At 38.4% G+C, this 15488-nt stretch overlaps 1 protein-coding gene across 1 annotated transcript in view; it reads right to left on the bottom strand.

Annotated features, from left to right (window-relative positions):
- vsnl1a (visinin-like 1a) overlaps positions 1-15488 on the bottom strand; it is a 30114-nt gene that overhangs the window by 10300 nt on the left and 4326 nt on the right. The window contains exon 2 of the mRNA XM_068342359.1: positions 9424-9590. Within this exon, the coding sequence (XP_068198460.1) occupies positions 9424-9585 (162 nt within the window). The 5' untranslated portion in view covers positions 9586-9590. The remainder of the gene's footprint in view (positions 1-9423; positions 9591-15488) is intronic.

Below are 15488 nucleotides of genomic sequence, written 5' to 3'. Positions count from 1 at the left end.
CTTGCTTGTTTCATCTCGCTAGTGGTGTCTCTAAAAATGACTAGTCTCCAAAGTTCTTGGCAAGATAAATCCACAACAGCTTTAGCAGTCTGAAGCCATCTTTTAAAAAGCCCATAATCGGCCTGTGAGCTTCTCCAGGCCAGAAAATGAAGAAAGAGGCAGCAGAAGGAAGGGGTGAAGTGATATGAAGCGTGTGAACAGCACACGATAAAATCACAGCACACAAACTCTTCCTCGATTTCTCTACTTGTCTACTTGTAGGTCCGTTTTGCTGCATCATTCATACTGTGCCTACATTCTAAATGACTCATCGAACAACCATGAATTTTTGTCCTCAAGCATAAACTCATCGCTCATGGTTGTCGAGTCATGTCTGCAGGTTTGAATGAATTAGCATGCAAACATGAGTTAGCACTCCCTGCTGTCTTAACATTACTTCCATATGATCTGGAGAGACACCACCACATGTCTATAGATTTCCCTCAGCCCCCGGCTAATTGAGTCTGTCAAAGATCCAAATTTATTGCTCATCCATATTAACTAGTAGGTACATTCAGGGCTCAACGTTGGAAGACTAGCTGAGGCTTGTCAATATAAGGCTGAGACACCCCCTCCCCAATATGCCTATACTGTGTGCCCTCAACACTCGCGACTTCAACTCATCTCAGATTCTTGGTAGACAGTCAGGTGATACCGTATGCGCATTCTATTAGCTGACGGCATCCGGAAGTGCGCTACGTTCCGTGAGTCTAGGACTTCGTGAGAAACAAAAGCGCTTTAAACAGTAATAGTAATACAGATAGAAGGTGGTTTAATGTCAGTATGGGGGGGGGTCATAAACATTTAAATTATCGTAAATAATAAGATAAATAGTTGTAGTTCTATCGTGGAATTCGTTAATCGTGTGTGGTTCCTGGTATGCATTACCCACGAGAAGCGAGGGCATACTGTTGTTCAGAAACTACTAAAACACATTAAACAAGTTAATTAGGTATCGAAAAATAGTTCTTGGATAAAAAAAAAAGCTTTAGGCTCATACAACACAGCTGGTAGTCAGCATCTATTCAAATAGTTTCCTAATCATACCTGTTAAATTTTTAATAGACTCACTAAAATGTAACAAACACAAAATCCATCACATTTGTTGTTTTTGTGATGTCGCACCTTCCACAGAAGCTTTACTGACATACACAGACGCATAACTAAAAGGCTACTTATCTTCATGTTTTTAAATTCCTAACATGAAGTTTCGTCTAGTGTGATTTTGTTGTGCAAAGCACAGCATCAAGCTTTCCCATTCACTTCAATCACTCCTGACAAATATCAGCACTTTTTTCCATCTGATGAATGTATGAGTTTCCTTGAGGGGTTACCAGCTTGGTTTGGAACAAAATGCTCACTTCACTTTTCATTTCATGGTTCCTTAGGGTATAAGAAAAGAGAACTTCTACCATTTATTTGACTTCTACCATTTATTTGTGGCAGCCACAACATCAGGATTGCCTTCTACATATTAATTTAGTACATTTGGAGCCATATGCCCCCTCCTCATCACTCTTTTACAAACACATCTGATTTCATGCACAGATTTTGCTTGGGTGACATGCCCAGGTATAATAACAGCTGCCAAAGTATATTTGGCAACCCATTAGAAAGAGCCTGTGATTGATTACTTTATGGACAAGCTCCCTTCACTCTGCACCCCCATCTATTGACAACCAAAGAGAAAGAAAGAGACATGTAGAGAGAAAGAGAAAGAGAGAGAGAAAGAAAGAGAGAGAGAGAGAAAGAGAGAGAGAGAAAGAAAGAGAGAGAGAGAGAGAGAGAGAGAGAGAGAGAGAGAGAGAGAGAGAGAGAGAGAGAGAGAGAGAGAGAGAGAGAGATGCAGAGATACAGATGTTCTGTGGTTTTATTCCCCATAAGTAATTGCAAACACCTTGTGTTGTTTGGTCACCCACTACCACGTTTTTGATCACTTTCAATAACTGAACAAGAAGCTAAGAAGCCATTTAATTAATTTAATAATAGTATATAATTCCAATTTTAATGCCAATAAATGTCAGTGTCTGCAGAGGATGAACCCTGTGACTTCTTATCCTATACTGTCTTTTGTCCTTGTGCCACCATCAAGTCTAAAGTGTTTCCATTACATTAGTTGTTGTTCCAAACGCCTGACTGCCTGTCTTATCTATTTAGAACTTTAAATATCTTAAATACCTGGTTGGTGACCAGGTTAACAGATAAAAAGAAAAAACTTCTTAAGAAATAGGTTTGGGTCTTGACAAAACACACTTTTTAATGCCTCTTAATGTATATAGACATTTCTAGATCTGAAATGTTAAGATATCACAAACTGGAGCCTTTGAATGAAGGTTTTTGTCTTTGTTTCTGATTGTGTCCAATTGATTACTCTATCAATTAAATATTGAAGATAACCTGCTTTGGGGTAAAAATTGAGTATAATTTTCATTTGGATTCTGGCAGCCATGTTACATCACAGTGTACCCATGGCAACTGAAATTCAGATATTTCTGATTAATGTCTAAACAATGACAAACATTGAAAAATGTTCATCCATTGTAATCATAATAAAATGTCATTCTAATGATGTCTTAAACATAAAGGACTATGATGTTGTTATTGACATCTCATGGTAGAAAAATAATTTCCTTCTCATTGAACCGAATTCCATACCTTTCCCTTCAGTTGACAAAACAATTTCATATACTCAGACTGTTCAATCATTCAAGCTATGCAGATGAGACAGATCCACAGACAGCTGGGTCAGTCAGAACAGATGACAAGACTGCAAATTCAAACCCAAACCTGCACTAAAACAGCAGAGTTTCTGGACTCCTATATCATCAGAGTAGATTACTGACTGCATTTAAATTGACTGAATTTAATGTCTATATGTAAAGACAGCAGAGTCTGGTCCAAAATAAGGTTAAATGTGTTATTTTCTTGTTGCAACTGTCTGTCAGTATGTCAGAACATAAACAGTAATGGACTTGGTAAACAAATCTGATCTATTAACATTTAAGTTTTGATTTTCTATGCATGTTCCTTTTAAAAAGACCATCCAGTTAGACTATCTTTATTTACAGCGTTTTGATATTTCATATTACTGAACAAAAATTAGATTGCTATTGGGCTTCTATTCTTGCTCTTGGTGAAAAGGTCCATTCCCTAAGTCCTCCGCTGTCAATACCATGAGGGAAAAAATTGATTCTTGGAATTTAGGAACAAAACAATGACTACACCAGTAAATAAAAATGACCAGAAATGACGAGACACAGACAGGGAAGATGAGAGACTAAAAATGAGACACAAGATAAGGAGGCAGAATAGAAAGGGTAAGCTAAGATCTAACCCAATAACATCCTCCTCCAAAGGACAGCAAGCTAGAAAGACAAAATAGATTTACAGGCCATCTTTATTTAAAGGGTATTCTGACAAATGCAAAATGAACAATATTTTTTATCAATATCAAATATCTTGGTGTAGATGTTGAAATAAGTCAATTGGACATGTAGGAAAAGCCAAAAAACATTTCACCTCTCATCCAAGAGGCTCTTTCCGCTCTGGCAGTTCTGCTTTCTCTGTTAGCACTCATTTAGGATGCATTTCATCCAGAAACAGTAACAACAGACAGTCGGAAATTAACACCAATTTTCTGTATTGAAGATCCACTGAAAAGTTACACTTGAAAAAAAATGTCTCTGAAAATCAGTCTGCTAATTCAGTGTCACATCCTCCTCCTTCTGCACTTGCTAGCTGCTGTAAATGACTCACTATCATAATGAGAGAGTCATTTTGTCCAGTGTTTGTCATTAATGTTTGTGGGACTCCAATTTTCTGCGCTCCAAACAAATTTGATCTCGGAGCAGCTGATGAAAAAAAGAGATGCTTTCAAGTGAACACAGACTACTTCCTGCTGCTAAAATATATCAGTTGAACATCTCTCCTTCTTTCTGTGCATGTGCATGCGTGTGCGTGTGTTTGCATGCGCGCGCGTGTGTGGTGATACCAATGAATGGCATGAGAGCTACCGAAATGACAAAAGCTATTTTTAGTGTTTTGCAGCTACAAGCCCACTTAGGAAAAAAGGAAGAGAGGGGCAAATAAAAACCATGGAGGAAAAGAGAGAGAGAAAGACATAGATAGAGAGGCTGGGAAGAGAAAGAGAAGATGTTATGCAACATTTAAGGGCCACTTGCAACCTAAGCAGTGCACCAACACTGTGTTGAAGGAAAAATACAAGGTTGCCTCTTACTGGTGTGAAAAGGGTTCGGTGATGTTTTATTTGAACTGCTGCAACACAAAATTCAACACACATTTAAAATTTAAGAAATTAAAAAGGAAGCTATAAAAATCCCACGTAAAACCTGATTTGCATTGGTATCAATATTACTTTAAGTGTGTGTTTTAAATATGTCTCTAAAGTTTTTTCATCAGTAACAAAAGTTTTATTTCTATACAGTAGCCTTTTTATTCTGGTTTACCTCAGGGACTTTTCAATCACATCCCACAGTTTTGCTTGATGTAACAAATAACAGCAGTGCACAGCCAGATTATATTCTATTTCAATTTTCTTCTGCTTTTTGAATACACTGCCTGTTCATTCTGGCTGTGTGGGAGTCAAAATTACACATAAGCTTAGCACCACTGTCTCATCCATCCGAATTATAGCAAAGATTGGTAAAACAACTCACGCTGCTACAAGGAGGGATTTTACAGTTGGTTTTTTCGCATCAATCTTTGCTGTCTGTCTTTTGCCTGCTGTGATCAGGTGACATATGCTTCCTCGCGGACACAGACTGTTGGCCAGATGATGTCAGTGTCCGTTTGTTGCACTATTTGAGTTCCTATCATTCTGCTAGCGAGCTGTCTGCCTGTCTGTCTTCCTGTCTGTCTGTCTGTAAGGCTAGCTTTATATCTGTCTATCTGGGGAGGCTTTAGGGACTCTCGAAGCCAGTGCTTTTGAATGGCCAAAAGTGCACATGCACACACAAATAACGCCACACCCGCCAAGAGAAAAAGCCTTGAGGCTGTGTAAGCGAGAAGCACCAGAGCGGAACTCATCCAAGCAGCGCATCTAGATTCAGGTCAACATCTGTGTGTGTGTGTGTGTGTGTGTGTGTGTGTGCGTGTGTGTGTGTGTGTGTGTTTGTGTGTGTGTTTGTGTGTGTGTGTGTGTGTGTGTGTGTGTGTGTGTTTGTGTGTGTGTGTGTGTGTGTGTGTGTGTGTGTGTATATGTGTGTGAGTGGTGTGCTTGCGTGTTTGTGTGTATATGAATTGTTCATCACAATATTGCGCTCTATCTACAGAGAAGCCTTCAATCTCCGTCATGTCGATTCACACCTGAAGCAACAAAGCAGAAGTTCAGTGTTTATATTTTTTATTTCAAAATGTCAGATCTTTTTCACAACTATCTGTATGATGATATAGTATTACAGCTTCTGAAATCGAAGACTACTATAAAAACTTTTCCACTTTTTTCCATGAAGTAGCTGCAAGCAAAAATTGCAAAAAGAAAAAAAAATATTATTTTTGTTTTTACTTTGTGCTATTTCATGAATATTTTCATAGAAAGAGAAAGAAGCACAACGAGACACGGAATAGCTGTGAGCGACACAAACCATGATGAAGTCCATTATACTGAGATCTACTGTATCTCATCACTGTAACTTCAGCAGTACACTGAATGGCAGGAGACCAGCAACACTGATGCACATTTAATGCCATTATCGAACGACGCTGGCATGGACACGTCTTATGCAATCAGGATAACAGAACTTTAGTTATAAGATACATTTCTTGTTTTAAGACAACTGAATGGTGCATTGTGAAAGTGCATCAATCAATGTGTCAGTGTTTGTAGATATTTGTGTGGCTGCCACCTCTTCATGCATCAGTAACAACAGAAAAAAGAAAGAAAGAAATCCAGTGACACAATCTATCACCTTTACATTGCAGGGAGTGTCGTTATCCTGTTACAAATGGCTCCCACTGCGGATGGTGTATCAGGGATGAGAAATTTCACACACTGCACCATGCAGACGCTTGAGTGTGAATTGTCGGGGAGGCCTCACTTCCATTTTTACAGCGCTGTCTGACATATGGCAGTTCCACTAAAAGCCAAACTCCGCTGGGGAAGAGAAACCTGTGGGAGGTCAGTTTAATTACACTGACCAGTATTTATGGGGAGCAACACTATGACCAAAGTGAAAAGCAGGACAGGGTGACATCACAATAAATTTGCAGATTGAGGTTGAGCGAACATTTCTTCATTTAAATTACAGGTAGTCCTCAACATACAAACATCTGAGTTACAGACATTGATAGATACGAACAACCGCACGCACCCATACGCTACAATTGTCCTGAGGATTTTGACTAATTGACTGACTGTTTGTTTTCACAAACTCATTTATCCAGGCTATTGTAATCCATGAAGGCTTACTCTGAAGCTGTGTCCAGTTTTGAAGACATCTCACCTCTCAGCAAAGAGGCTGTTTCTAATAATGGCGTTCAGTGCTGTTTTCTTACAGTTTAAGTATGTGTTTGCAAAGAGGTACAGGTAAACACAAAACCTGACACGCCAGCTTGTTCTCACAAAATCCAGCTTTCTTGCAAAATATATTACATGACTTTTTAGGTGTTATTTAGGAGTCAGAATCACCAGGACATCATTTTATCCGATAAGATAAGAAGACATAAAACTGTAGTGGTGGAAGGACATAGGAGGTGCTGCTGCTCAGTAAAATAGACGTACCATTTATCAAGAAAATAAAAGATTTCAAGCCTTAGGATATTTTTTCTTCTCACAAAAAATAATTCATTCTAATCGTCACAGTGAGAGATTATTTTATATATGAGCGATTCATTAAAATTTACATTAACAGTGAGTATTATCTTATATAGAAACCCTCTCACACTATATCCATTTAATTATTCTTTTGAATACAACAACTGATCAAGATGAATTTCAAAATTTGATGAACTTCCTTGAATGATGTAAGATTCATTACTTTTAATGAGTTCTCTTACAGTATAGAGTAATTAATGACACCACTGATGCTGATCTATTAAAATCATCAGAGTTAATAATACGAAATACGTGAAGAACCCTTACAGACTGTCTGCAACAACATCAACCATGAGCATCATGGACTGCCCCTGAGACATGCACACCTATTATTTCCAGGCAGCGTGCTACACCTGCTCTCTCCCTTCACTTCTCTCTCCCTTCCGGTTCTTTCATTGCGCCCCCTCTCCATTCTCTCTCTTTATCGTTGTCCTGTCCTCACAGTGCTTTGTCACAGCCTGAAAGATGATTACCTCCACAAAAGGCAGAGAGAATCAAAGCACTGAGAGATGTAAAATAAAAGAAAGACACAGAAGCGAGAGCACAGCATGTCTATTTCCTCAGAAAATGGTGTATCATGTCCAGGTAGCAAGCCAAGTGGAGGTAACACCACATTTAGCTCCCAGGCGAGGTGGTGGTTGGGCTTCTGAACTATGGTTGCAGGTGCAGATCTGTGATATGTGGTTGATTCAAGAGATGCATGGACAAAGATCTGCTTGCAAGTAGAACAATGACACACATTCTCTCATGCCTTTCACACAACTCCATTGGAGCCAGTGACTGATAAATAAAGTATACGCATTTTCTTTCACTTGCCCATCATAGTTTCTAGCTTTCTACTGATGCACAAACATGCCATTCTGTCTCCCTCTCCATCCCACTAAACGTATGACCCCCACCCCAGTCACCACCACCACCACCACACAAAGACAAACAGTTACAGAAACACAGAGTCACTCTTCACGGGAACAATCTGTCCTATGAGGTCAAAGGAGACTATTTTTCCACTTATCAGCCTTCTGGATTTAAATAAAGCCCTATCACCGATACACTGTTGCCTAGAAACACAATAGGATGCATCAATAATAGGATTGACAGAGAAGCCTACAAGACCCCTTTAGATCTGAGCTGCGTTGCCCCCATTGTGCAGCTACAGATTTTCCTGTCACTGTTGCTCATGAGCCGTTGTATTGTGATGCAAAGCGATTTATTCCATCCAATTTCATTTGTGCCTCTGTAGCTCCATCAGAGCTGCCATGTTTATTTTATTACCCAAGAGTTATTTTTCCAGTTCAGTTTTATAAGGATTTTCAATGCTTTTCAGCAGGTTTGAATGGCCCGACTGTAAAAATGTCAGTTGCAGAAGGGATTTTTATTTTGATTTATCATCTGATGCTTTCGTCTTTGTTTTATTTCTTTAATGTGTCTCCTCATTTCAGCAGGCACTTGATCTCCAATGACATTTTACAAAAAGTGAACCCTTGACCTCAATGTAACCTTTGGCCATGATGGCATTTATGATATTGAGGTCCGAGGCTGCTCATTTTCATCCATTAAAATTGTTTTGAATTCAAAGAACGGAGGTAGAAATATTTGCATCATATATTTCATATTTTACAAGTGATTATTTCAGTATTAGAACATTTTTGTGAATGTACTCTTGCATGTTTATAAGTTAAAATGAATAAAGTCAGAGTTCTATCATGATGATTCGCTTTAGAATGAGAAGCTAGTTATCGGTGTGACTCTATGTGCCTCTATTTTGGTTTTCCGACAGGATACAGAAGTAGCGAATAGAAACATGGCAGGATCCTAAAATCCTGGTTCATTGTTGGAGCACACTGTCCCTCAATGTGGTGATTCAGCATATACTCATGTAATCTTGACCCTAACCTGTTAATATCAGCTGTTGCATTTTTGTGGCTATTCAAAATGAATTAACAGCTAATAATTGACACCACTACAGCATTTATTAGTGATGCTACAGCTGCATCTTCTACTATCATTTATTTTACAAATACAATTAGGTGTTATTATTACTAATGGTTATGAATAGATTGCAATACTTGTACACATTCAAAAGGAAAAAAGGAATGTTATCTATCTGCAACAGACAATCAAACTTGAGCTGTCTACTTCTTTACATTCAGTGGAGCTACACCATCATCAGTGTTTTACCCTAAGCATTTAACATTGATCCAGGTACACTTTCTCCCCTGTTGATCGAGCTCCTCTCTACATTTTTCTCTTCATACTGTGTTATTTCTTTCTCTCATTCCTGCAAGTCCAATCTCATTGTTAAAAGTTTAACATGTTCTGCTTGAATTTATTCTAGTCAGGTTGATTAAGTAATATGTCATATGCACGCTGCAATGTGTATGTGTGTGTGTGTGTGTGTGTGTGTGTGTGTGTGTGTGTGTGTGTGTGTGTGTGTGTGTGTGTGTGTGTGTGTGTGTGTGTGTGTGTGTGTGTGTGTGTGTGTGAGTGTGTGTGTGTGTGTGTGTGTGTGTGTGTGTAACCTATCTGATGACAGTGACTTAGTGGAGTCTCACCTTGACATAGAGCTGTTGGAACTCCTCCAGGTTAAGCCGACCGGTGGGACAATCCTTCAGGAAACCCTTGTACCACTGCTTCAGCTCATGTTCATTAAACTCTGTGTTCTTCACCAGGTCCTCCATCACTTCAGGGGTCAGCTTGCTGTTCTGTTTCCCCATTTTGCCTACAGGAAGAGCGAACACACGCACAAAGGCATGCACAAATTCAGAATGAATGACATTAAGCTCATTTCAAAGAACACAAAGGACCTTTTTATACAGTATATGTTATGAACCCTCCAAGTGTGGAGAGGTTTTGAAAGTGTAATTCATCAAGGCTGGAAAAGAAGAGATTTCTAGAGAGCTGTGTAGGTGCAAACCAAGGCTTTACCTAAAAATAAGCTTTAAACAAATGGAGTGTAATCTGAAACACAGGAATAGTTTCACATGTTCCAAATTAGTCCAGACTTGTTATGTCTTCTTGAATAATAGGGTCGGTCTGTCCTTGTTTTGTTTGTTGCTTTTCCAACGAAAATTAAAATCCTTACTGAATTTTCCTGTTTCTTTTTTTAGATGGGAAGTCATTAGCAGTATCTAGAATGTGAATTTGATGATATTAAAAGCTCATTATGTGTAAGCTCCCAGTAATATTTGTGATTGGAGTGTTATAGGGCCAATCACAGCATTTTAACGTCTGGGGCATCAGTGTGTTATACTCAAATGGTCAGAGGAGGGCGACCATAGAAATACACACACACATGCAGATTTGCCGACACAAAGTTGTTTCATCACCACGTTGTTGTTTGACTACGTTGGGTGCGCTTGGTTTATAATACCATACATTTGTTTTCCTATGTTTAGTATGAAGTCTGATATTATTGTTTTATCATGGAACTTCCACGGGTTCCCGCTAGTATAATTATATTATAATTTCATTGTGATCATATTCTAGTTTAATATTATACTATCGTAACTGAACAATAAACCTTTATGAATGAATGATTTTAAATACTGGTGGCATTGTTCTGATTGGCAGGTATCATGGCTGATTGCAGCTTACTCCTTCTCATGTTAGTAACTTTTTATCTGTTTTTCAGCAGCAAAAGTGACCTGAAGTCAGAAAGTTGCAGCGAGTAAAGGTTTGTATGTGGGAGAGGACATACAGGAGCTCTGAAGCTGCTACACAAAGACACATTCACCAGTTTAATCAAGTTTAATAAAGCCAGACTCAGTATCCAGAACCTTGGATCAGAGAGTCTATTTTTACATGAGCATTTGAACTAACTCTTAAATTGGTTTTATGTTGAGAGTTATATTTTTAGAGCAAAGAAAAACTGAAAAATAACAGAGGAATAGTAGTTTAATCCACATTCATTATATTAAAGCAAAACTTATTGTGCTGTTTGTTTTTTCTGTCATGTTGATGTAACGCTATGTCATTTTTATTTCAAGTGCTCACACAGATCATCATACTGCTGTAGTACTCACTTATAGAACAGCACATTGTTCAGTCTCTGTTTAAAATGCTTCATCGCTTTACACAGTCAAGCATAAGGAATTTCATCTGAAGCTTGTTTGCCAATGGAACCATCCAGATGAAGCACCTCATGTCTCAGCCCTAAGTTCTACAAGGAGTATGGTTGGCTTGCTTGTTCTAAATCTATTAATATTAAACATTAAGCAGCAAAAGACACTCAATGACTTGATAGGACATAAAGTCCGGCTTCAGAGGAGAGGACATGCCGGACCACACCCACGCTGCCGCACAGACAGCACAGTCTGCAGACAGTCTGAGGTCATCTTTTTACACGACACATATAACACTGCCCTTCTTCAGCCTCCATAAATTTCCTAACAAGTTTGAAGTTGATCAGACAATAATATCACAATAAGTAAATTACAAAAAGACAAAGATTCCTCACATTATAGCACAATTTCTATTAGCACAGGAACATCCCTGCAGCAAATATGGAAAGACATAAATAGAAGTAAAAGCTGGAGTAAAAACCTGATTGGTTCGGCAAACCTGTGCAAGCATTTAGCTTGGCTTTTAACAAGAACAAACATTTTGGACAGCTCAGATGGATCTCAACCTATTCAACCCAAACCATATCACTGTATAAACCTGGACTTTTTCTACTATAGGAGAACAGAGTCAAGCTTCTGCATCTCACCTGCAAATGCACAAAGCCTCATACTAATCAGAGATGTAATGATAGACACAATACAGAAATAGGTCTACACCCTTCTGACAGGCGGAAAGCTCAAGTAAAGCCAAATATGTTTACCAAATTCCTGAGGTCAGCATTTTTTCCTACAATGGCATTCATTTACATTTTATTGACATTATGCTACAAATGCTGCCAGCAGCATGACAAGATGCTAATAATCAATTCTATTCTGGTGAGAACTGATAAACCATCCCATTCAACCAGAGCAGGGTGGCAGCAGGCACTTTAAATGAAAAATTATATTGTGTATAACAAAGTGTCTTCTTTTGAACAAGCAGTGCACTAACATGGATGGATGGATGGATGATGAATGATGGATGGATGGTGACTAATGTACCATTTAAATCAGAAAGAAAAGCTCTCTTCTCCAAGAACATTTTATTTGTTGGTACGATCATTTCCAGCTCTTCCTTAGTCAGATTCATTTTAAATGATTCTTCTTTCAAATGGTTCTTAGATATTTACTGTATATTTCAAACCAGTCTGTTAATTGCAGTGACATGATAATGACATCTTTTAGTTTTTCTGCAGAGAGAATCTGACGTGTTTGGTGTTGAATGTTCCTTCATGTCTCCACTGGAGATGTCTGCACCCAGCTGCCTCTATGAATAGCTCATGTATCTGCACAGCACTGATGTCTCCACTTGATGGCCTTGATTAGTTCATTAACCAAACTGCAATGATCATAATTTGATTGTTTTGTTAGTTTTGGAACATTTCCACTTGTACCCTCTACTGAGATGTTTAATATTTTGCTCAGAAGGATGGTGACTGACACCATGTGTCATGCTGGTGATGATCTGTAAGATCCTGGGGGTGAGGAGACTCAGAATTCCTACATTTCCTGAGGCTTGCTGTGGAGCACTGATTTAAAAAAAACCTTGATTAAGCATACCTTTTCAAAGTGACCACCTTTCAAAAGCACACCTTAAACTTTGAGAGTGATAGTTTTTTTCCCTTACAGTTTTCTGTTCATTTCAGTAAGCTCTTAAAATCTGTGACCTTAAGCCTATTTAGTCCAGGTAACGCATGATGCCAGATAACACAATTTTGTATTTCAACTGAAATTAGCTCCTAATCATCAGATGATTTTAAGTAGAGAAAAGTTAATGATGGTGTAGATTTGTTAAGTGGTTTCCTGTAACTTACAAGCAGAATAAATGGACATTTCAGTGGAGAGTAAAACCCAATCACATAAAAATATGTTATCCCTTATACCGGAAACTGGCTCTGTTAAAAAGTAAAGAACAAAGTTTAAAAACATGTTTGTGGGGTTACGGGGGCTGAGCCAACTGGATGTTGGCAGTCACTTCATAATTAATGGACAGACGTGAGAGTGGTGTAAATCTGTTCTAAGTACTGCCAGGAATGTGAGGAGGCCTTTTTTCCCAAGATGCAAAACCATTTCTTTGAGTCTTTAGCTAAATACAGTTTGTGTATTTTACAAAGAGATGGAGATATTTCCCTTTATACACAAGTAAACACAGAGGCTGAAAGAGTGTGTGTGTGTGTGTGTGTGTGTGTGTGTGTGTGTGTGCGTGCGTGCGTGTGTGTGTGTGTGTGCATGTGTGTGTGTGTGTGTGTGTACGCGCATTTAATTTGGTCTTCCACATTGTTGATGGACAGGGGAAACAGAGGAAGCGGAGACACATCGATCATAAAAGTTATTCTTGGTGAACTGAGAAGAAAAGGAGAAAATGAACAATTCCTCCGTTCAGAGCCCCTTCAGAACCTCCCCCAGCCCCTCAGGCAGTCCCTGCAGGGTAATTTGGAAACCAGTTATCTAAGGAAGATAGATATTCTTTGCCTTGAAATCCAATTTTTATAAATGTTTTCAGCCAGGCTCAGCAGGAACCACGTCCACCAAGGAACTCAGAATTTATACTGTAATGAAATTCAAATGATGATGAATCATTCCTCCGTGCTGCCAGCAAATGTAATGGCCAGTACCAACATTAAATAATTATAAATGAAACTACTGCAGTTGATGGTGAAGGCGACACTCTCCATGTGGTAATGAATTCACTTAATTACATAATAGTAAACAGAAAATACAATTTAATCTGAAAGAAAAAAAATGTAATCCAAAATTTTAACAAGTTGATGCATGAGATCATCACCACAGTCTGGATGAATGCCCAATTGTGAAGGGTTTCGACATAGCTAATGCTCAGCAAAAAAACAAAAAACAAAAAAAAGTCTCATCTTGCAGAGCTCTCATTAATTAAAGCCAGATTATCAACATTTTTGACCCAGCTGGGAGAACGGCTGGACTTCCCCCCAAATATTCATAAGTTTTCAAAAGTCTGCATTTGTTAGACAGAAAGTTGATTCTCAATATAAACATTTTTTGTCACTATGATCAGTCACTTTGAACACATTTTGACTTGGTATTTATAAATAACTGTGTCCTAACTGATTTACACTATTTTTGCTTGGTGAGCGTGGACTGTTTCTAAAAAGTTGTATGAAATCAAAGGAAAAACATTTCTGCAGAACAAACTGGGACAAAATATCCTTGTTGTTGGTCACATGACCTGGTTGATGAATGAATCATAAAAACATTAAAACGCAGTCTGAAGCACAAAGAAAAGAAAAAGGCCCGCCTGTAAATGTGTGTGATCACTCTGCTGGTGGAAAGCTGCCCAGACGCAAATCACAACTGAAGCATTGTTTCATTTTTTTAAGTTGCCAAATATCTTGGTGTTGTCATCTCTTTAATTTCTGGTGTTAAAATATTACTACATAGAGGGAGAGTTGTAATGAGATTAAATGCCAAACGTTAGCTATAGATGACCTTTAGGGTTTTCTTTATTTCATTATCATTTCTTTAAATTTCCTCCTTCCTCGTCTTAACAGGTTTCTACCTTATGCGGACCTTACACCAAGCTACTTTCAATTTTGTGGACAAATTTCAGATGTCAGAATCATAATGGAGATACCAGAATCCTGTCATCTTGATCGTATGGTGTAAAATACTCACAAAACTCAATTAAGCTGTAATGAGTTGATCTTTTTTTGTCATTATATGTTTCATACTCTACGAAGTGCTTCTTCCTGGGTTATGCAAATAGTTAACACTGTCATCAAGCAAGAGATTCTATCTCCTGCACCAAAGAGGAAGCAGAAAACCGGTTGGACACGAGAGATTCCGGGCAGGTATAAGAATGTGAAGACGACTTGTCTCTCTTGAAATGTGTAAAAAGAGCAGAAACTAGAGGTGGAGTGAATGTCTGTCCGATGTATCCTCCCTCTGGTCGCACAATACAGTGGAGAAGGAAGTGGACAGAATGTGCTGTTCCCATTTTCTCAACCACACTGGATGTTGTTTCAGTAAAATCACTGCATACATACCAAAAGGTGCATCCTTTTCTGATCTCTTCTTGCCTTTTTTGCCTTTCACTTGGAGCATGATTGGAAATAATCTCAACAGAAATCTACAAGTAGTCTTGCAATTGGTGATTCAGATGTTTATAAAATCATGTGTGTCGTTAAACCCCTGTGACTTGTGACAAGCTGTCTTTAGATGTACAGTACGTGGGTACAAAACTCAAGTCAGACTTCTGTGGCATTAGCCAACTTTGACAGGTTAAAATTCCATGAAAGTACCTTGTATCAAACCTTCTTTTTGCATATTATTTAATGGTCTTCTAGAGAATGTAAATATGGTAGTCATTTAACAAGGAATGGTGCAGGAAAACATTTCCATCTTCATAAGTTAAATACAATAAAGACTTTAGAAAACATGAGGATTGTTAAAAGTCTGTGAACTGCAATGTTACGGAGCAGGTTGATGCATATTTCTATAAAGGTGACTCAACACCCCAGCAGACTTGATAAGGGATGAGAATG

Source organism: Antennarius striatus, chromosome 19 (assembly GCF_040054535.1).
Source record: "Antennarius striatus isolate MH-2024 chromosome 19, ASM4005453v1, whole genome shotgun sequence".
NCBI classification, from domain to species: domain Eukaryota; kingdom Metazoa; phylum Chordata; class Actinopteri; order Lophiiformes; family Antennariidae; genus Antennarius; species Antennarius striatus.
This window is presented reverse-complemented; position numbering and strand designations above follow the sequence as displayed.